The sequence below is a fragment of the Miniopterus natalensis genome, chromosome 1 (assembly GCF_054644295.1).
Source record: "Miniopterus natalensis isolate mMinNat1 chromosome 1, mMinNat1.hap1, whole genome shotgun sequence".
NCBI lineage: Eukaryota > Metazoa > Chordata > Mammalia > Chiroptera > Miniopteridae > Miniopterus > Miniopterus natalensis.
The window spans coordinates 139,931,136-139,954,981 of record NC_142081.1 but is presented as its reverse complement, the minus strand read 5'-3'; the positions used below and the strand labels follow the sequence as shown (position 1 = coordinate 139,954,981).

The following is a 23,846-nucleotide window of genomic DNA, read 5'->3' as shown; positions in this document are numbered from 1 at the left end:
GGAGGGAACGTTTTCGCTGCGCCACGGCAGGAAGTGACGTAGGTGTTCCTTTTCCGGTCCCCCGGGTTACGAATGACGGCTGGCCCGGCGGTTTTTCCAGACACGCTGTGTGGTGTTTGTCCCACCCGTTTGGTCCTCTGGCGGAGACTCCAGAAGCGGCCTCGGAATCCCGGCTCGGGCGGGGCGGGACGGCGCAGGCGCCGGTGTCGCCGACACGTTCACGCACCCTCCCTGCCTGGCCGCGCCTCTGCGACCAGGTAAAGAGGGCGCTCGGGCCGCCGGCTCCGCAGTCCCGCCAACCCCCCAAAGCTCCTCTCTGCATCCGGGGCGACGGGGCTGACGATGCGGGGGAAAGGCCAAGGCTCGGGATGAGTGTTCCCTTCTCTCCCTGGCCCCTCGCTGCCCGCAGCTTCTGCGGGTGCGGGCTGCGGGCTGCGGGCTTCCTCCGCGGGTGGGGGGAGTGGAGCCGCTTCCAGCCGTTGGAGTCAGGGAGGCCGTTTGCTGCTGCTCAGTGTCGTTTTAAAACCTCTTGCATCACGCTTTAACTTTTTTGTCTCCTTTGGCACTTACTTTTCCATCCTAGCGCTTCCCGACTGGAGAGAGCAGTTCCTTCCAGGGGCATACTGCTTAACAGTTGCTCCAAAGGGCTTGTTTCATGTTGGGCCGTTTGCTTCTGCACAGCACCCCCGTGGTTCACTTCGGTTTTAAACTTCTGTAGAAAGTTTGAGTTTAACTTGCATGAAAGTTGCTTTGGCTCCAAAAACGTTTACTAATACACGCACTTCCCATCCCAGCTCTGTACCTGGTTTGGGAATTAGGTGACTTGTGGTTTTTTTCCCTCCCCCCTTTTATTCTTAAGGCCAGTATCCCTTAATGCCACCGTCCCATTCCTGCCGCGAGTTCTTGAATGTCAAGGAAATGCCAGCATTTAATAATGTATCTTGTGCTAAATTATTGATAATGAAGGTAGAATACTTCTACTTTTCCTAAGCCTATCTATAGAAGGTGTTTCAAGGAGAAAAATGCAAAAGCTGGCAAGAACTAATGATGTGACAGTTGTAAACATGACCATTTAAATATTGTAAAAATAAATTCTGTGTTATAAATACAACCGAGTGATTTGCTGTCATATTTAATAAAACATTAAGCTATGTGAGTTGTTTTTTTTTTTAACTGCCTGGTGGGGAATATACACTACGCAGGATTGCCTTAAGCATGCTCATTATTTGAAATTGTGTTTGAGTTATACCTGAAGGCATCGTTTTAATAGGTCTCACTTCAAAAACAAGTCAAACAAATCAGTGAATTTGAGAATCATTTCATCAGTTCTTTATTTATTTATTTATACACTTTTAATTGTTTGCCTGCTTTAAACAAACCTCAAACTTCTGCAGGAGTGGGCTCATCAAGTTTTGTTGTTTTTTAACCTGTATTTAACTTTGTAGCTTCTCTAGGACCTGTGATTTGAAATAAAAATAAGTACTGAGTATCCAGTTGGCTTTTCTAACAGGAAGAATTTAGCAAAACTTAAAACTTCACAAATTCTGAGGCCAGTCAACTAAAACACCTGTGGTATACAGAGTTCTCTAGTATATGTTGTTTTTATCTTCACGTATTCAAAGTAGTCTCCTGACTTCTCTTATGATTAGTACTTAAAATGCAAAGATTGAAACCATTTAGATCATAACAAGCACAGCTATTGTTTGCTGTAGGGATACAGTAATTTTATTTCAGGCTTGCTGATGTTTCTAACACATTAGCATTTCATGCTGTGAATCCCTATTACTTACGAGGTCAGGCTTAGCTAGAGGCATTAAGATTCTCGGGCAACAGATGATTCGCTGATTCTCCAGAGAAAAGATGACACACTTCCCTTATGGCTAAGGTTTTTACTTTTAAACATCTTTTTTTCCACTTCTTGTCCAGATAAGGAAACAGCTAATTTCAATGATAGGGTTTTGTTTTTTTCCTAGGACTTAACTATATGCATAACCACATTACAAAATGTAATGAGCACTGAAATAGCTCAGTTTTTTTTCTTTCTTTTGTTAACCTTTAATATTTAAGGTAATTAGCTGATACCTAACTCTGTAGGGGCCAGTTGTTTTGTGTTTTAAAATCTACATTACTGTAAGAAAATGGGGTGAGATTTGCAGCCAAATAGTGTTATTTTGTGAAATGTATAAAACACAAGTTAAGTTCTAATATCCATAATGTTGAGTATTTGATGTAGGGAATTTAAATAGGTTTAAATTTAAGTTTTAATCTCTAAAAAAAATAAGAGTTTGCAGTTTTTCATACTTATAAACTGTGTTGAGCTATTTATTTTGTACAATATAAACAGTTAATATACATATGAGCTTAGGGTATCACATTCATATTCTACCATTTTGTGACTTCCTGACTTTTAGCCTCATTAACAAATAGATTAAAAAAAATTTTTTTTTCCATTGGTTTTTCAGAGAGAGTGGAAGGGAGGGAGGGGGAGAGAGAGAGAGAAACATCAGTGTGAAAGGGAAACTTCAATTGGTTGTCTCCCAGAGGCACCCCAACCAGGGATCGAACTCGCAACCTGGGTATGTGCTCTAATCTGGAATCCAAGTCTCAACCCTTCGGGGCAGGGGACAACACTCCAACCAACTGGAGCCACACTGGCCAGGGCTATGCTTTCCTTATATGTTTGGATGGATTCTAGTTATTATTTTTTCTAGTTCAGCTCACAGAGGTGATCTTATTTCTTCATTTTAATTTATACATAGATGGCTCTTAAAAACAGATATATTCAGTTGGAAGAGAAAGAATGGTGTCAGGAAGAATGGGGTTCCTGTTGTACCAAGACTAAAGTTCTCAGCAGTACTCTCATTACAGCGATTACTGATACTGATTTATGTACATTCATTCATTCTTGGAACAAAATTTCGAGTGCTGGTAATTTAAGCATCGGAGATGTAATGTCTAGTAATAGGTGCTATAAAGTAAACGAAAACAGGATAAGGGGCTAGTGAGTGATGAGAGTGCTTTTACAATTCAGGTTGTCAGGAGAGGCTGCTCTGAGTTAATATTCAGAGACCTCAGTGAAATGAAGGAGCAAACCATGTGTATCTTGAAGAAGAGCGTTCTAGGTAGAGGGAACAGCAGGTACAAAAATTCTCAAGTGTGAGTGTTCCTGGCATCTTCCAAGAACAGCAAGGAGAACTCGCTGGAGAGGAGCGAGCAGAGGGCAGAAGGGTAGGAGACGAGGTCAGGAAAGAGGGTAGCTGGGGTCACATTAGGCCCTATATAGACCATGTTAGGAAATTCAGGTTTTATTCTAAGTACTGAAGGCCATTGGACGGTTGTGAGCGGGGGACATGATCTGATTTGTGTTTTTTGAAGGATCGCCCTGACTATTGGAGCATTGACTACTGTGTGGAGAGTGGAGGAAACAGTTAATAGGCTTTTGCAGTGGTCTTTGTAAGAGCCGATGATGACTTAGATTGAGGCGATAGTGGTAGAGGTGCTAAGAAGTTGAGTTTAGCATATATTTCAAAGGTAGAAATAGTAGGTCATGGGGGGAAGTAAAAGGAGTTGAGTTACTGGCTCAAGCATCTGGGTGAATGGTGTTGCCATTTTTACCAAGAATGGGACTAGACTAAGGAAAGAGAAACAGGTTTAGAAAAATGTCCTGAGTTGAGATGTCACATAGGATACAGGAGCCTGAAGTCCAGGGGAAAGGATATTGATGAGAAATAAAGGAGTCATAGATGATATTTAAACCTCTGGCACTGGAGACCACCTAGAACAGGGCTGTTATATTGTGAGTTGATGGCCCATTAATGGGTCTTGAAATCAGTGGATACGAACCAGCAACGAAAAGACAGCAAGCAGAAGCAGCACAGAGTAAAAAATAAGTATCTCCCGCGTAGGATATTCATAATTCTTTTGTTTCAGTTTTATTCTGTGTATAATGAGTTGTATTATAAAGTGTATTTCTTATTGTCTGGCATGGTTAAAAGTTTGAAAGCCAGTGCTCCAAGGCGTGGATGTAGGTTGAGAACAGAGCAAAGCATTGAGCCAAGTGTCCCTAAGAGGCCCAAGAAGGATCCAATAGAGAATCAGGAAGAAACTATCAAAGCACTTACTCCAGTGCTAAAAGTGGTCAAATAAAACTGCCTTTAGAACAGGGTTTTTTCCAAGTATTGCTCAGAATAACATAATTTCTTATGATCTTTACTTCGGTAAAATTGTTACATGCTGTTGAGTCGGCTCTGACTCCCGGGACTGAATGAGCCACATCCACGACGTCCTGTCCTCAACAGCCCTGCTCAGTTGCAGACTCATGCCTATGGTTTCTTTTACGGAATCAATCTGTCTCATATCTGGTCTTCCTCTTTTCCTGCTGCCTTCTATTTTTCCCACCATTAGCATCTTTTCTAAAGAATCCTGCCTTATGACGTGCCCAAAGCAGGATGGCTTCAGTATTGCCATTTTTGCCTCCAGTGGTGTTTCAGGCTTAATTTGCTCTAGGACCCACCTGTTCATCTTCCTGGTGGTCCAGGGTACCCATAGAGCTCTCCTCCAACACCGTATTTCAATTTCCCCCCCTATCGGCTTTCTTCACCATCAGCTTTTGCATCTGTACATAGTAGCTGGGAATACGTGGGCACAGATGATCTTAGCCTTGGTCTCTAATGGTCACCTTGCTCTTGGTGACCTTTCCTAATTCTTCTAATTTCTGGTTTCCAAGTCTCAGCCTTCTCTTGCTTTCTCGGCTGCAGTCTTTTGGATTCCTGATTGAATCAAGGTAAGCAAAATCTTTAACAATTCCAGTCTTCATTTTCTTTGCTCAAGTTGTGTGTTCTGTTGTCATGATTTTTGTCTTCTTAACGTTCAAATGCAGTCCTGCTTTGGCGCTTCTTTCATGTTCATAAGAAGTCAGTTCGTAGCACCGCTGCTCTCTGCCAGTAAGATAGTGTCATCTGCGTATCCTAAGTTATTGGTATTTCTCCCACCAACGTTCACTCCTCCTTCCTTGGAGTCTAGCCCAGGTTTTCATATGATATGTTCTGCATACAAATTAAACAGGGAGATAAAATTCACCCGTGTCGGACTCTGTCGCCTGTAGGAAACTGAAACTGTTGCTGCGATAAAATTTTAATGTGCTTTCATTTATGAAATTCTGAGTTTATAAAATAGTGCTATTTATATTAAAAAAATACAGATTCCTGAATGTTCTCAAATAAGGTCCCTTTATAAATTCAGTTAATTCTTTTGGATTGATGTATGATTCTCATTCAATTAATGGAAGTACAATGTACTTTTAAGGATTGTGAAGATTAGAATGAATGTCGATAAGGTCTCTGTGTTTGGCACACAGTGGGTGGAAAACAAAATGAACATAATGTTATTTAGAATTCTATTCTTTGTGTATTTAACATATTAAGCTCCTATCAAATTCCAGGCACAGTGATATTTTCTTCCTTGAAAACAAATTAACTGGTCAACATTTTGTTGTAGTGATGTCCTTTTTGTTCTTTATTATATAATATATAACTTATCTATTATGTACTATTTAGCTGCTATAGATCCAGACTTGAATTTTGAGCACAAAACTTTGAAACATTTTTTTCAGCTTCTGGAGAAATATGCCTATTTTCAATATGTTTATCCGCTCCCCCCCCCCCCCCGCCCCATGTGTGTATGTGGATTAGATAAGAAAACACCTATACAACTCATTTCCCTTTTCATACGTGAAATGTTTTAACTTATCAACACTAAGATGTATTAATTAGAAGGAGAATGCAAGAAAAGTCTAAATGCCTAAAATATTAAAAATATGACTACATTGGTTGTTTAAACTATCTTTGAAGATTCCCAAGTAATGAAACCAAGGCTTAAACATTTTCTTTTTACCTATTTATTCCCTCTGCAACATTCCCTGGCATGTGCAGGAGGAGAAGGAGATGCACATTCCATTGCTCTGTTCAGCCCCTAAAGTTTGGGGTTTCGTGTGCTGCTTTCTCACTTCCTTTCAGGAATGTAATACAGAGTAACAAGGGCTGTGTCCCTGAAGCTCTGGAAACCCAAGGGATGATTCTACAGGACCTACCTCTGTAAGCTCATGACAACATTAATGAACAAAGGAATTCTTTAGGTAGAAATGGAGAAGAAAAAGAGGGATTTCTTTGCCTATGGTATTTGCAAACTTTAAGCAAAAACTGTGTCCTACCCTGTTGGAAAAAGTAAAGACACAGTACAGGCCAAAAACATATAAAATTTGTACAAGTTTGCTAATGCTTAATATTTATTTTAGGAATTACATTAGTACTTTATGAGGAGAAATTGCCCAGGGAGAGTAATTTTTTTTAACTCCAAGATCATTAAGTAACATCTTTAATCTCCTAGGAAGAAAACATCAACATCTATATTGGAAAAAATAAATTTTGTTAAGAACCAACAGTACTTTGCATTTTCTCTCAGGCATCTCATTAATTTTTAGATATCTCCATGGGCAGGTTATTGCTATTCTATCTCATTGACATTTAGCATTTATAAGTGCTTATGGAGAGAATAGTTTGTATATAAAAGCCTACTCTCAAGGTTCTTATGTGCTTTAGAATGTAGCAAATATGCACAAACCTTAATTAAAAAAAAAATTCTACATTTCCTAAATAAAAAGCTGTATCATAGCATGACATTGTTTTCAGGTTTTTGTTTTAAGTGTTAGGACCAGTCTCATAATTGCTGTTTTCTAGACGGCTGGGCAAATGAAATTGATCATGTTTTATTTCAAATCTGATTCTTGAAGCACTTAGGGATCTTCTTTATAGTATCCCACTGTCAGAACGAGTTAAGAGAATTGGTAAATTAGTAGGCAATAGATTTGCAGGGGCAAACTCCTCAAAGAGACTATCAGTTTCCTAGAAAGTGTTGGTTTTTTGCCTGTTGGCTTTAATATTCTCTCTCTCTCTCTCTCTCTCTCTCTCTCTCTCTCTCTCTCTCTCTCTCTATATATATATATATATATATATATATACACACACACATATATATGTGCATATATATGTGTGTGTGTGTATATATATGTTTTTAAAACTATAGCTCTAGGTTTAAAAAAAAAAAAGGTAAGCTCAGGGAAAAATGGTTTCCATGGGTTAAAAAGTTGTTGCTTTTAAAGTTACATGAACTAATTTTCCTCTAGATAATCTTTTAAAGAGGTAACAAACTAGGGAGTACATCTGTTGTGTTTTAAAAGAAATATAAAACAGTAGTGATTATTTGCATTATCAAGAGGTTTTCTAAGATAGCATCTTGATAACTATATACCTTTGTTATGATGGGTTATTATATCTTTAATAAAAATGTTGAGAACCAAAAAGCTTAAAGAGTATTTGACTATTTTGCTTTTGATTTAAAAAAATAATCTAAGGAATTTAGAACATTAAAGGAAATTTAGTATGTTGAAGATTTCTTAAAATTTAGGCTACTAACATTTCAAATACACTTAAAAGAAAGAGTTGCATGTGTAATTTTTATGGGCTTTTAAAATAAATTTTCTCCTAATAATACCGTTTTCCTATTGCTACGTGCTTCCATGGTGAATGCTTTTAGAGAGTGCCATCTAGTGTCAATTTTTGAGTTGTAATTTATGGATAAGAACGTGGGGAATTTTAGACCCAGGAATTGTATAAATCAAACAAAAAGTTATAACTGACGAGTCTTCAGGACTGTGACTTGAAAATACCATCAATAATTAGACCTCAAAATTGTGTATGCTTGCATCTTTAAAATAATCAGTGTTTATATTCATCCATGCATTCATTCAACAAATACTTTTTGATTTCATATATATAGCAGGCCCTGTTTTAGGAACAGGAGTGAACAAAGCAAAATCTCTAGTCATGGAACATTTTAGTTGGACAGACAAATATATAGAATGTTGCAACAGTGATAAGGGTTATAAAGAAAAGTTTTTTGTTTGTTTTTCCAGGGTTCAAGATTTAAATATAGTAGGCAGGGAATATCTCAGAAGTTTATACCTGAGTAAGTGCCTGAAGGATATGAGGGAGTGTTCCAGGCACTGGAAACATCAAGTGCAAAGGCCCTGGTGTGGGAATGTACCTAATATCTTAGAGGAATGACAAGGCATTTTGGCTGGAGTAGTGGGTAGTAAGGTAAGTTGAAATGAACTCAGAGACATAGAAAGGATTAGAGCAAAGAGATCTTTGTAGGCCATTGTAGAAATTTTGCCTTTTCTCTGAGTAGGATGGGAAGATATTGGAGGGTTTGAGCAGAGTAGTGACATAAGCTGACTTCATTTTTGACAGGATTACTTTAGCCGCTATTTTGACAATAGACTAGAGGGGGAGGTAGGATGGGAAGCAATGTTAGGAGGCAAACGCTGTAATTCAGAAGAAGAGAGGTGATGGTGTTTTGGGTTACAGTGGAGGGAGTGGAGATAGTTTGAAATGGTCAGATTCTAGATCTATATTATAGGTAGAGCCAAAATATCATTTTAATGAACTGGTTATGGAGGTGTGAAAGAAAATTAACAATGACTCCTAAGTGTTTGGCCTGAGCAGCTAGAAGAATGGTGTTCTATTACCTAAGACGGGAAAGGTAGACGAGGGGCAGATTTCAGGGCTGGGGGAGAATAAAGAACTTGATTTGGGATCTGTTAACTTTGAGCTATCTCAGATATCAACATCTAAGTTATGAGGAAATTCAGTTATTTTTCTCTTGTGACTCAGCATGCAATAGCTCATCACACACCAAAACCCACTTACTTTAGGAGAATCCATTTCTCATGAGGAAGTAAATATACCCCTCTGATTATTATGTTGCAGGGTCATAAATCAGAAAGAGTGTGGAAGGACCAGCACTGTCAAAGCTTCTCAAGGCTACTCTCCCCAGACAACTCTCAGTATTCTTGGTGATTTCTTATTTTTCATTCTATTCATTTCTTGTTCTCACCTATACTGAAACCCCAAAGTACTTGATGGGGAGGGCTATATTGCAAAGCACCCGAGTTTGCTCATTTTAAAAGAGCTGGGTATAAAATTACCCCTAAGACTAGTTAGTTGCACAGGGTGGATATCTTTCTTTCTGGGAGCCATTTATTCAGTCCAGGAACAAATTCATGTAGAATCTGATCAATCACAAATCCTTGCTGATTTTTAGAGCACGCTTTTATAATATTCATCTTTTAGCTTCTAAATTATTATATTCTAAGGCTTATAACCACTTCCATTTATGCTTCAGGTGATCCAATGAAAGAAGAAAATGAAAGGCGTAAAGAAAAGTCTTACAGAAGAATATCTGTACCTGGACTTTTCTCACCAAATAGAAGGGTGCATTTTTCCACTTCATACATCTGCAGCTTTATTTTTGTTATCATACTGTGACTGCAAAATCTTTAAAGTTCGTTTAGTCCTTACCAGAGAAAGTACAGACGTTTCACTACTTAAAAATGTACTGTCACAGGATGTCGAAGTACAGATAATTTCGAGACAAGAACTTCCACCGATAGTCCAGAATTGCCATTTACCTGCAGTAGTAGAAAGACCAGACACTTTCTGTAGAGCAGGACTAGCGGTTGTACTGAGACACATCATCCAGAAATCATATGAAGCAGACCCTTCAAAGACGGACATTTTGGAACTTCTGGGTTTTAAAAAGACTTGCTTGAAAGCCTGTGCTGAGGTAAGTATAATGTCTCTTTTCTGTTATTTAAAGCCATGTAGTGATAACATATTCACTTAAACATTGATATTAACTTTCTACTAGAAACTAGAATTTCATTCCCTTAAAACAACCTACAGTAACCAATGAAATAAAGTAGCCTGTCACAGATTCCAATTTCAGTGCCATATTGAAATATACAAATTTAAGATTTAATTTCTGAGGTTTGGAGATATTAGAGAATGACTTCTTTTTTTATCTCTTAATTGCATTGAGGATTTTTACAGGGAACTTTTACATATGAACAGGAGCTTAAATAGTAATGCTTTGGAAACCTACTTTTTTGGGGAGTGTACTTTATTATTATTTATTTATTTTAAAATATATATGTATGTGTTTTATTGATTTCAGAGAGCGGAAAGGAGAGAGGGAGAGAGAGAGAGACATCAATGATGAGAGAGAGTCATTGATCGGCTGCCTCCTGCACACCTCCCACTGGGGATGGAGCCGCAACCTGGGCATGTGCCCCGACTGGGAATCAAACCCTGACCTGGTTCATGAGTCCATGCTCAGCCACTGAGCCACTCCAGCCAGGCTGGGGGTGTTGTACTTTAAAGGCTTTGGGAAGTAAGGATTTATTCAGTAAGAGGATACAGATGGATAGCATGTATTCCAGATACATGAATGCTAAGCCTCCATTGTTTTATGTTATCACTTCTGAAACACTGTAAATATGTCTTGATATAGCACAATAGCCTAGCTCAGGGATGGTTTAGCTCAAGAGACATTTTCTAAGCCAGTCTTATTTCCCAATAGAAAGCTATTTTTCTTCAAGCCATGTTGAAAGTAAAGAATTATTTTACTTCTTGTTTTATTTTGTAGGTTAGTCAGTGGACCAGGCTATGTGAACTCACTATCCCTTTAGCTGTTGAGAATTTTCTCCAAGAATCTTCTGACCAGCACCCAAGCATCCCTACAGAAATCCTGCAGCTCGAGAAAAAGCTCAGTGAGCCTGTGAGAGTGCACAACGATGACAAGCTCCGTCGGCAGAAGCTGAAGCAGCAGAAGGCTGCCAGAGTGGGGCCTGCCCTTGCCAAGGGGGAAACGAAGAGCAAGGTCCATAGCCAGAAAACGCCTGAAGAGCTGGACCCTTCATCACAGAGCCTGGAACTGAACGTGGCATTCTCAAAGCTCACCGTGCAGGAAGAACCAGCCGCTACCAACAGGGAACCGTCTCACATCAGAAAAGCGAAGGCCTCTGACCTGCCCCCTCTGGAGCATGTGTTTGCAGAAGGACTGTACTTCACTCTGACAGACATCGTGCTCTTGCCCTGCATCCATCAGTTTTTGGTAAGGTTTATTCGGAGTGGATGCATTATTATAAGTTTCAGTATATAAAATTGCTTAGGTTTGAATCACAGTTCCACTTCTTGCTATTGTTATCATCTGTCTCCATTTTCTCGGGGATAACAATAGTACCCATCTCATAGGACCAGTGTGAGGAATAAATGATAATGTGTAAATTGTGGACAACAGTGTTGGCCACCTAGTAGGCTCTCAATAAATGTTAGTAATTATTATGACTTTTAACTTGGAGTTGCTAAAACGTTATCAATTGATATGATAATTAATTTCAAATTGCTATTGTGATTCTCTTCTCAGATTAGAGGGTCCACTGTTACAGCACCAAAAGTTCTTGTCAGCTATCGTTTATGATTAGGTAGTCACTTAAAATACTAATTTAATTATGTTAGCTGTTCTCAAGTCAGAAATCTTGTATCCTCACCTGTATGTCTCCCTGTCATCCATAAGATTACCTGGAAAGTTCTCTTTCCCAGCAAGGGGATGGAGATATATCTATTTCCCCACCTCCCACCCCCTCCCTGTCTGGAGGGAAGAAAGGAGTTATTTTGTGAAAGTAACATCGAAGTGAGCATGCGAAGCTGAAGCTCTCTAGCTCTCTGCAGCTTTCCAGGTGGTTTTCAAGAGCTGCATTTTTCCTGCTTTGAAGTATTTTACCTTTTCCCCTGCTAAGGAATCAGGCACCAGATTTCGTTCTCATTATATATTACCAAAATTACAGGTCTCTCTACTGACAGATGAGAAGAGACCTCTAAGGAAAATCCATATATTTGGAGGCCAGAGCGTCACTAAGTTAGGTGGTATGAATAGATTGGCATTTTCATAAAGAACATTTCTCTTCAAAATGAAGATAAAGCAAGATTGGGAACCAAAATAACTTCAGAATTGAAGGATGTTAAAAGATTCAGGAATTGTTTAGATGTTGATTAGTATTTTAAATGTCATAGGTAGTCATATTGTCCATCGAGCTGGGTGGGGGGAAGATATCTTTTTTTATTCCTTGGCAATCTAAATTCTCAATCTAAAGTTCCTAAATTGTCAATCTAAAGCCTTGACTGGCTTCTCCCCTCTATTACCAACTTCAGCCATTAGAGCAGTCATTTGATATGTTATGAAATACTGTTGATGGTCTCCTTGAAGAACTATACTTGTTTCTAATATCGTAGAAATTGAACCAAAGTGGCACATCTATGAATTCATTAATTGGAGAAATTTATTGAAGGCCTGCTGTATATGCTAGGCACTGCTGTAGGCGCTAGGAATCCACTGATGACCAAGACAGATAAGGTCCAGCCCTCATGGAGTTGATATTCTCTCTAGTAGGATGAGATAGAAATGAACAAGTAAACAAATAAATAATATATATTTAAATAATGTAATTGCTACAAAGAAAATAAGGCAAGGTGATAGAGAAATGAGTATTTGCTTTCAAACTCAACAGAACATAAAAAATTAGATTCACCTGCGTGAAGGTAATTTTCACTCATTATCCAGACATCCATCTTCAGCTAGTTTGCATTTGATTTTAGCTTAATTTAAATACTATTTACCTGATTAGGGTCAATTGAGGTTGAAGCGTTCCTAATTGAGCGGGGGTTTTCCTCCTCTTTAATCAGGCAGTGCACCTACTGACTACTACTGAGTAAACCTGCCTGATACTGCAAAGAGAAGCTTGTTTTCATCTCAATTTTAAATAGGGGAAAACTTGTACACTCAGCCTTTTGTGTTCCATGTGTTCTGTGATTAAATTCTTCTCTTGACATTCATATGTAAACTAATTCTCAAAATATTTTCCTTTGTTTGTTTTTATTTTACCTGGATCTGTACCTCTTTCAGGAATTACTCTTCGCCAAAGCCTTGATGTTATTTCTGTTATATTTATTTTCCTCCTTTCAGTCATCTTGGGTTACGAAGCAGTAATTTTAGTTCACACAGTGGCTGCAATGCCGAGCCCGTGTGCTTGCGCTAGCACACATGGCAGTGATGGAGTAGCAGGCCTAGTGATCAGGGTCAGTTCATGATCAGGAATCAAGGTCAGCTTACCAGGGCTGGATCAGAAACTCGGAGCTGAACCGTAAGCCAGGGTGTGTAGTCACAGGAATAAGGCCAATGACCTAGAGGAGCAGTCAGTTTTTGATCCTGCTCATTACAGGGCTCACCTAAACATTTGTCAGTTATGACATGTTTTGGAAGAGTAGACATAACTAAGAAAACGACATGAAATAAGTACAAGATGTTTTGTATAGTAAGTAATCGGAAAGTAATACAAAGGAGGAGATATTTTGGATAGACGTAACATCTTGCTTCTCTTTTTATTCAAACGAGTTTTTCTGCCTCTATTACAAAGCCACTAGGGGTTCATTGTACACCCTTGGTAGTATAATTTTTACTGTTGTTTGAAGAATAAATTCTCTTGTTTTCTTGTCCTTAAGTAACTCTGTGATGTTTATAATGGTTTTGATTTTATCAGCCAGGTAAATTTTTAAAAATATCTTTTTTTAGGGACAAATTTAATTTCCATTTCACACATTTTTCACTAGGCACTTCCTTAAGTGTATCTTGCTGAGTGTAATGAATGTGGTTTGGTACCCACTGAGCTGTCCGGATGTTGTAGAGCCGCCTGGCATACTGATGAATTGGGAAGGATGGTCTGCCTAGCAGAGTAGAACTCCTCCGTTCCTTTTAAACGTGAATTATTATTACATATTCACAACTTATTTTCAAAAAGAAGGAAAGACACCATATACATCTAACAGATAAGAATAAATCACTGCCAAGGAGAGTAAAAGAAAAGTGAGAAAATGAAAACATTTCTTATTTGATTAATTTATCACGGCTTAAGCTCAGTTCCCTTAGCACGTAATTTATTTCCACGCAATTAAGAATTTTGGTGAGAATTATAAACCAAATTACAAACCAATTATTTTGACTTCTGGAGCACAATTTAAACAGTGTTTTCCAAACTTTACTTCCATAGTAAATAATGTGTTTTCCAGGGTGCGTAAGCATATAAATACAAGTATGCATTTTTATGTTATATATTAAAACGTAAGTATATTTATAAAATAATCCATGTTAGTACATGCTGTGTATTTTAACATTTTCTATGTTATTTTACCTTTTTTTATTCCTGTCTCCCTACCTCCTTCCCTTTGGCAGTCATCAGATTGTTCTCTATATCTATGGATATGTTTCTCTTCTGTTCATTCATCTATTAGGTTTTTTTAGACTCCATATATAAGTGAGATAATATCGTATTTGTCTTTGTCAGACTAAATTCACTTAACATAATACCTCTAGGTCCATCCATGTTTTTGCAAATGGCAAGATTTCAATTTTTTATTACCTGCATAATAGTCCATTGTACCACCTTCTTTGTCCATTCATCTATTCCTCTAACAGTGGACACCTAGGTTGCTTCCATACCTTGACTATTACTAGTAATGCTACAGTGAACATAGGGGTGCATATATCTTTTCAAGTTAATGTATTTTCTTCAAATAATACCCACAAGTGGAATTGCTGGGTCTTATGGAAACTCTGTTTTTAATTTTTTGAGGAATCTCTATACAGTTTTCCATAGTGGCTGCACTAACTTACAATTCCACCAACAGTGCACGAGTGTTCCCTTTTCTCCACATCCTCACCAGCACTTGTTATTTGTTGATTTATTGATGATAGCCATTCTGACAAGTAGAAAATGATATCTCATTGTAGGTTTTATTTACATTTCCCTGCTGATTAGTGATGCTGAGCATCTTTTCTTGTGTCTGCTGGCCCTCTGTATGTCTTCTTGAAGAAATGTCTAGCCCGGCTGGGCATGGCTCAGTGGGTGAGCATGGACCTAGGATCCAGGAGATCAGAGTTCAATTCCTGGTCAGGGCACATGCCCGTGTAGGGGGGTGTAGGAGGCAGCCGATCAATGACTCTCATCATTGATGTTTCAATTCTCTCTCTCCCTCTCCCTTCCTTTCTTTGATATCAATAAAGATATTTTTTTTTTTAAAAAAGAAATAAATATCTATTCAGGTGCTGTGCCTATTTTTTGATTGGATTGTCTGCTTTGCTTTTTTTTGGTATTGTATGAGTAATTTATATTTTGGATATTAGCCCTGTACCAGTGTATCATTTGTGAATACTTTCTCCCATTCAGTAGGTTATCTTGTTTTCTTGATGGTTTCTTCACTGTGCAAATATTTTTTTAGTTTTATATAGTCCCATTTGTTTATTTTTTTCTTTTATTTCCATGCCTTGAGGAGATATACCCAAAAAGATGTTGGTAAAAGCCATGTCAAAGAGTTTACTGCCTGTGTTTCCTTCTGAAAGTTTTATGGTTTCAGGTCTTTAACCCATTTTGAGTTTATTTTTTATCTGGTGTAAGGGAGCGGTCCAATTTCTTTTCTTTTTCCATGTATCTGTCCAGTTTTGCCAACACCACCTATTAAAGAGACTACCTTTATCCCACTGTATATCCTTGCCTTCACTGACCACATAAGTGAGGGTTTATTTTGGGGCTCTCTCTTCTATTCCACTGATCTATATGCCTGTTTTTATACCAGTACCATACTGTTTTGCTTATTGTGCCTTTGTAGTATAATTTGATACCCGGGAGCACAATACCTCCTACTTTGTTCTTTCTCGGGATTTGTTTGGCTATTCGGGGTCTTTTGTGATTCCATATAAATGTTAGGATTAGTTGTTCTAATTTTGAGAAGATTTTCATTGCTATTTCAATAGAGGTTGCATTGAATCTGTATATTACTTTAGGTAGTAATGACATTTTAACAATATTAATTTTTCCAGTACACAAGCAAGGCATACCCTTCCATTTATTTGCATGTTGTTGAGTATCTTTCTTTAACGTCTTATAGTTTTTAGAATACAGGTCTTTCACCTCTTTGGTTAAGTTTATCCCTATTTTATACTTCTTGATGTGATTGTAAATGGAATTAATTTCTTAATTTCTTCTTCCAATCATTTGTTATTGGTGTATAAAAACGCAACAGATCTCTGCATATTGACTCTGTGTCCTGCAACTTTACTGAAGCCATTTATTAGTTGTATAATAGTTTTTTGGTAGAGTTTTTAGGGTTTTCTACATATACTATCATGTCATCTGCAAATAATGAGAATTTTACTTCTTTCCAATTTGGATGCCTTTTATTTCTTCATCTTTTCTGGTTGATGTGGGTAGGACTTCCAGTAATATATTGAATAGAAGTAGTGAAAGTGGGCATCCTTGTCTTGTTCCTGATAATGTTATTTTGTTCTTTAAAAATCTACATTGATTTCATGATCTCCTAATCGGTCATAAAAAGCAGTTTGAAAAATTGGTGATTATTCTTTGAAGGTAATAAATGGTTTCTTGGTCATTCTTTATTCGCTAAATAGCTTGTATTTTTTTTTAAATCCTCACCTGAGGATTTTTTTCCATTGCTTTTTTAGAGTGTCGAAGAGAAAGAGAGAGGGAGAGAGAAAGAGAAACATTGATGTGAGAGAGACACATCGACTGGTTGCCCCCCTACCCCCCCGCAACCGAGGTATGTGCCCTTGAACAGAAATCAAACCCACGACCCTTTGGTGCACAGGCTGACACTCTAACCACTGAACCACACCGGCCAGGACAAGAGCTTATATTTTTTGCAAGGCAGTATTTTAAGTGTTGCAGTGTATAGAGTTGAACATAAACTCTGCCCTTATAACAAATTATGTGTGCTTATTTAACCTTAAAGTCCAGTTAAAATAAAGTAAATATGCAGGCTGTCCCCCCAAAAATGTATGCACACTTTAATAGCTGATAACTCAATTTTGAAAATGAAATGTATTTTAATAAACACTACGTTTATAATTATTCAAAGTGTGTGTATACATTTTTAGGGGGCACCCTATATATACACCTGTGAATTTTTTTATTAACTTTCTGTGCTTTCTGGCTCTTGCTTTGGTACTGACTATTGCTAGATATACTTGTAGAAATTTTCTGTAACTCAACCTTTTTACTTATTTATCTGTTCATAATCATAAATCATGATCTATTTGTGACATTATAACTTTCTATGGAAACAGCATTCAGTGCCTTGCAAAGAAGCAAGAACAGACTATTTTTAAAGAAATTGAAGTTTGGTGGTGGTGCTAGGGAGACAGCATCCAAGCACTTTGAATAATAAAAGCCTTTAGTGCTGTATCATAATTAAAAGAAACAAATGCAACTACCTGGATGAATCTCAGAAACATAATGCTAAGTGAAAACAAACAAGCACAGACACATTTTGTGATTTCATTGATATGAAATTCCAGAAAAGGCAAAATTATACACATAGAAAGTAGAACAGTGGTTACCTGCAACTGACCGAGAGAACAGAGATTGACTGTAAATGGTCACAAGGGAACTTCTTGGTGTAACTTAAGTGTTCTTGTATAGATTATAGTGTTAGTTGCATAAGTGTATACATTTAGTAAAACTCATTTTTTGAACTCTACACTTAATATGTGTAAGTGTTATGGTATGAAAATTACTTCAATATAGCTGTCATCAACAAAAAATATATAATAATAATGTGTTTTGTTCTTTTTCTGCCTAGTTAATTATCTGCAAAAAACTTTCTGAAAAGCTGGTAGAATTCCCACTGTTGGCCGCTTGGTACCAGAGGATTCAGGAAGTGCCAAAAGTAAAAACAGCAGCTTCTCAGTGTGGGATCCACTTGTTCCATTTACCAGAGTCGCTGGCTACGTCAAATGAACAGCATCCAGACTTAAATGAGGCCCCAGCTGTAGAGGAACAAAATGATCCTTCATTTATAGGAGGACCAAGACCCACTATGACCAAGTTAATGGTATTTAAGTTGTTTTCATTAAAATTTTCTTTGAAAAATTTCTTGTGATAGTGTTACCCTAACTTGTAATCATTTGTTGATATTATTTGTTATAAATTTTATTTGTAACTGTCTTATATCACTCTTGATCAATTAATATTTCTATTAGCATTTTGCATTTAAGTGAGATATAGTAAGTTGAAGGATTTTAACATTATGTGTCTTTGGAGCCAAATAAGTCAGAATATGTATTTGTAAACAGTATTTTTCTCAAAACTTTTTTTTTAAAATATTTAAGACACCAAGGTCATATTACACCTGGTCAAATTTATTGTTTTACCTGATAAATTTTTTGTTGCAAGGATTTGATTTTAAGTTTTTTAAAATTTTGAGATGATGATTTAAATTAAGGAAATATGAAGATGAGTATCTCAGTTTACTCTCTGAGATTCTTCTAAATTTTTAAGATTTTTTAATTCTCTGAACTTTGTTTTTACCTTACTCTTTGATTGCAGTACTCTTTTATATAGTAACACATGATTTAGTTTTCTCTCTTCACAGCATAATTTGTTTCTGATAGTGCTAATTGTGTAAGTTTTCACCAATAGTGTTTCTTTTTGCCACCACTCAAGATAGTCTACAAAAATGTTTTGCTTTTAACAGGCTATTTGAAGGTTTATTTGAATAGAGAATTTCTGAAGTAATTTGAGCTGTGCATCTGAGTTGTATTGGAAAAATATTCATTATATTTTTCTACTTGGGTTAGGAATCATTTGAGTTCTATAGTTAACAGGACATTTGTGGATTTAGAAAAGCATAAGATTTTAGTAATGACACCAGTCCCTTATTTCTTCAGCTAAGCTTTGTTAGCCTAGTGATGAAACAATGAAACAGGATTATATAGTTGATTTTAGAAGCTGTCAATGCATGTGCAAAATTTGATGTGCCTTGATCAGATGGTTACACTGTTCATCTCCTGAATATTCTTAAATCAATAATCATAAGGAGAGTAATCTGCTTTGTATTAAAATACTAAATTAAAAAAAATTTAAATTTAACAAACCAAAAATTTGTGCTTTTAATTCATACTTGTGCAGAGTCTTGAAAGAAAGATCAGCAATTCAGATTTTTCTATCTGCTTTTCCAGCAATAGAATGACATTAGGAAAGATACTTGCATTTTACAAATTTAAAAATATTTTTAAAAAGGGAGATAAATAACTAAAATTTAAATTCAGAAAAAGTTAATAAACAATTATAAAAATAAGCCCTATTGTAATGATATAAAAATACAAAGAAATACTGAGTTTTTAATTTATAGGGGGGGGTTGTTAGTTTAGGTCCTCCAAGAAGGGTTCAACTCCAAGATAGGGTTAGATAAGCAAGAGGCCTACTGAGGAAACATCAGTGAGAGAAAGGGGGGAGGGAGCCCAAGGAGACTGGCAGAGCCTTCAGTCATGATGCAGATTTGACCCCTGTGCATCAGACAGGAAAGGAAGGAAGGTCGGGTCTGAAAATTCTTACACTAAGTGCAGTTCTAAGAAAGTTTTGGCAAGTCATTGGGGAATCCTTGAGCTTGAACCATCTACCAGAGAGTTCCATATTTCTCAGGAATGGGTCTGCCTTAGTGTCCCTGCCACTGTCAGTCATTGATTTGGGAGCAGTCCATTTGAAGACTAAACTAGGGTCAGGTGACCTGGATTCTAGTCTCAGCTTTGTAGCCGCACTGACATTGTGACCTTCAGTAAGTCATCTAGCTAAAAGATCAATTCCTGAATTTATAAATTAGGAGAGTATAGTAGACATTCTGTATGATTGATTTTTTTATTTTAACTCTTATGGTTGTATAAAAATTGACTGAGACATTACATTTATAATTTTAAAAAAGGAATGCTCAAATCTGAAAAGTAGTTAAAATTTTTATTTTTATTTAATTCAAATTTGATTGTCGATACAATAAAATTACTTTTTTTTTTTTCAATAGGGCATTGTTTTTGCTACTTACTAGTGGATTTCTCTATTGACATATTTTTGGAAGGCAGTAAATATATCAAATTAATATATTATGAGAATATATTGATTTTAATTAGACAGTAACTTTCCATTTCTGTAGAGTCATAGTATTTTGTGCCAATTACAAGGGGATGTGTGAAATTGGTGCTAATAGAAGTATAAAATAGTTAACTATTTCTTAGGGACACTCACATCTCACTTTTTTTTCCCCCTTCTGTATTCTTTGGCACAATCTTATCTCCACAATTTCCCTTATTTTCCAGAAGTTTTAAATTTATTTATTTAGTCAGACCAAAAAATGTACATGTCTACTAAACACCAGGCACTGGTCTGAATATTGGATATATGAAGAACCAATTGGACTGTTCTCATGGTGCATACATTCTGGTGGGGGAAGTAAATAAAGAAAAAACACATTAGGTAATGATAAGTGCTGTAAAAAATGATGTATGATAAGAGTGGAGGTGATTGGGGTAGGAATCCATTTAGGTAGGATGGTCAAGAAGGCTTATCAGATTAGGTGAAGACATTGAACAAATAACCTGAATAAATTGAAGATTTGGAGAAAGTGTTCTAGGCAGAGGATGACACTGGTAAAAAGACCTGGAGAAAATCTGTAGAGGCAAAGTAGATCAGTGGTTGCCTAGGGCCAGGATCTGAGGGGAGAGCAGTGAGAGTCTCTGCTAATGGGTTGGGACTTCTTTGTGAAGTGATGAAAATGTTCTCAAAATAGATAGAGATGATGGTTGCCCAAATGTGAACATTCTAAAAACCATTGAATTGTGTGCTTTAAAGGGGTAAATTTTATGACATAAATTATATGTCAATATAATTGTATTCTTTAAAGACGCTAGAATAGGAATGAGTTTGGTGAAATGAAGAATAGCAAAAAGTTCAATATGGGTGGCTAGAATAAGGAATAGGATAGAGAGGTAAATGATGTCAGAAAGACTAATGTGTTTATCTTCCTGGAGGCAAGCGAGTGCTCTAGGGCTCTAGACCTATCTATCTAGCTATATCTCTACCCCAACCAAAGAATCTTTATACTATTTCCTTTGGGACAGGGATTTTGCTAATTTTAATAATGGAAAGCAATCTCATGAACTAACTGATATAAACAAGTTAATGATAGATTCTCAAGGGTTTTTCTTTTGAATTAGATACTACTGCAGATAAAAAAAAAAATTACATGAACCATGGATGTTTATTCTGTGGGCTGTGGACCCAGAACTTGATTGGGAGGAGTCTGGGAATTCATGGGTATGCCATGCCACTTTCTGTTGATCAAATAAATAAATGTACAAGTTTTAATATGATAAAGAAGTCTGAGAATTTTTGATATATTGAAAAGTGGTCCTCATTCTTGAAAATGTTGTTAACTGTTTGGTTAAACCAGAGGAATTATTTTCTAAAGACATTGCTGGAACTTGTAAAAGACTGGTATAGATGATATTTTTTGAGCATATGTTGAAGTGGGGCTTTTTGGTCTTGTGAATATAGCTCCTAAGTTGTGACAATTTTCATATATGTAAATACAGATATTGATGGACATATGCAGAGTCAGTTTTTGATCACCTCTGTGTGGATTGTTTTTGATAAAATTTTAACCTCAGGTGACTTTTCTCTTTGATACCCAATATATTTCTAGGTAGGTCATTACTTTTATGTATTTTCAGGTAATAATTTTTAAATATCATTATTTTTATTATCTCAGTATAAAAATAATAGGAAAGTAGCTGCTGTCAAAACACTCAATATATTATATTTCTTATGTAACCAAATATTTTGAGGAAAATCTGATGATTGTTGATAATTACGTTCTTCCTTGCTAGTATAGAAAACATAAATTTGACCTTGTAGTACATAAGATTTTGTTAATTCATTAATCTGGAAAGGGCCTATTTCCTTCTTTAGGAAAAAGGCATTGAAGTGATGTTTTCTCCCCACCCTTGCCCTACTTGGACCCTTGATTGGAACAGTCTTCCTGCAGCAGTGAGCCCAAAGGAAGGTAAGTTTTTTTATCTCCTTTTAATTTTACTCATAATGTGGATAGCCACTTCAGATCCACCTTCTAATTCTTTAATTTTCTTTTTGGCTATATCAAAAATTCTGATTATTCTATCCGTTGAGTTTCATTTTATTTTTATAATCAAATTTTCATATGAATGCATCATTCAGAGTTAATATTTCCCACATTTTTCTAACGTTTGCTTCATTTATTCCTTTTTTCCCCCTGTAGTATTTTGAAGCAAATCCCAGATAATATATCATACTACATACAGTACACACAGTGAAAAATATTGACATCTTAAATAATGTCATTATGACATAATAAAATTTAACAAAAATTCTGTGATCATCTAATAACTAGTCCATAGTTATTTCCCCCAATTGTTTAAAATATTGTTTGAAATATATATATTTTATAGTTAGGTTTTTAGTTAAATATATTTTTCATTGCTAGAAATTATATTTGGTTTGTTTTTATAACATTTTCCTTGCTCATGTTTCAATTTCCTTTTTGTAATTTTTTAAACATAGCTATTTTGTAGTATGTATTTGTTATTTCTAATAGCTGATGTCAATAGAGATCTAATTCTGCTATTTGTTATTTCTGTTGACTTATTCTTGGATTTTTATTTTATTGTTAGTTTTGTAATTTTAGATAATGAATTCATTTTTAACTTACCTAAATATGTTGGAATATTGTGGGACTTTGTGGTGTTAAGAGTAAATTCTCATAGAAAGTTACCTATCATTTTCCTTTGCTGTTGAGTAGACTTTTTTTTTTTTTTAAATGCATCTTTTCATAAAGAATATAGGTGGTCAAAATTTGTGTTTTCATGTAGTGATATTAAGTTCCAACTTTTCGCCATGCTGGGTAGAGACTGGGGACTAGCCTCTCTTTGTCTTTCTGTGAAAGCCTAGATTCCTATTATTAGCAAATACCCTCCAGGCAGCTGTGGTGCCAGTTTAAGATTATTGCACAGCTTTTCAGTTCCTTAACCCCTGTTAAAGGCCTTATGGATTTTTCTTACTCTCAGAAATCCAGTTAGACATGTAAAGTATGACTGTTGAATTTTAAATATCATTTTAGATATTTTTATGTGGGGAACTTTTTTATAGTTCAGTGTTCTATTTCATTAATTGTTCACATGTTCTTTAGTTTTATACTAAGTCAAATATAACTTGATTTTCAAATGCTCTTTAAAATCATGCGCCTATCTATCTTTTTCATATTCTTTTCTGTGATGCTTTTTTTTTTTTTTAAAATATATCTATTGATTTCAGAGAGAGGAAAGGAGAGGGAGAGAGAAATAGAAACATCAATGATGAGAGAGTCATTGATCGGCTGCCTCCTGCACGCCCCCGACTGGAGATTGAGCCCGCAACCCGGGCATGTGCCCTTACCAGGAATTGAACCCTGATTGCCTGGATCCTAGGACGATGCTCAGCCACTAAGCCACGCCCGGCCGGGCTGTGATGCTTCTTAATATTGCCTGTATCTTACTGATCAATTCTGTTCTGTCAATCAAGGAAATATTTTAGGATTCTTCCAGAATGGAAAAAGATTATGTTGGGCAGTTAAAAACTCTGCATCAAAGATGTAAAAAATAAAGTTCATTTTTGGTCTTTTATTAAATATATAAAAATAGTAACTAATGACTCTTAATGTTTTAATTATAAATGTTTTTGACATTTTGAAAAATTTAGATGTTTGAATTTAAACATTTTGAAAAGTTTCACTGTTTTGCCCTGGCCAGTGTTGCTCAGTGGTTAGAGCATCAGCCTGTGCACTGAAGGTTCACAGGTTCGATTTCCGGTCAAGGGCATGTACCTGGGTTGCAGGTTTGATCCCTGGCTAGTCGGGATGCATGTGGAAGGCAAGCAATCGATATGTCTTTCTCATATCGATGTTTCTCTCTCTCCCCTCCCACTCTCTCCCTCCCTTCCACTCTCTCTAAAAACAATGGAAAAAATACTCTCAGGTGAGGGTTAA

The 23,846-nt window shown here is 36.5% G+C and overlaps 1 protein-coding gene across 1 annotated transcript in view; it reads left to right on the top strand.

The window, feature by feature from the left end:
• The first annotated feature begins 56 nt into the window (after positions 1–56).
• Positions 57–23,846, top strand: part of GSTCD (glutathione S-transferase C-terminal domain containing) — a 113,539-nt gene continuing 89,749 nt past the window's right edge. The window contains exons 1-5 of the mRNA XM_016223620.2: positions 57–257; positions 9,241–9,681; positions 10,543–11,010; positions 17,604–17,855; positions 21,761–21,854. Coding sequence (XP_016079106.2) covers positions 9,262–9,681; positions 10,543–11,010; positions 17,604–17,855; positions 21,761–21,854 — 1,234 coding nt within the window. The 5' untranslated portion in view covers positions 57–257; positions 9,241–9,261. The remainder of the gene's footprint in view (positions 258–9,240; positions 9,682–10,542; positions 11,011–17,603; positions 17,856–21,760; positions 21,855–23,846) is intronic.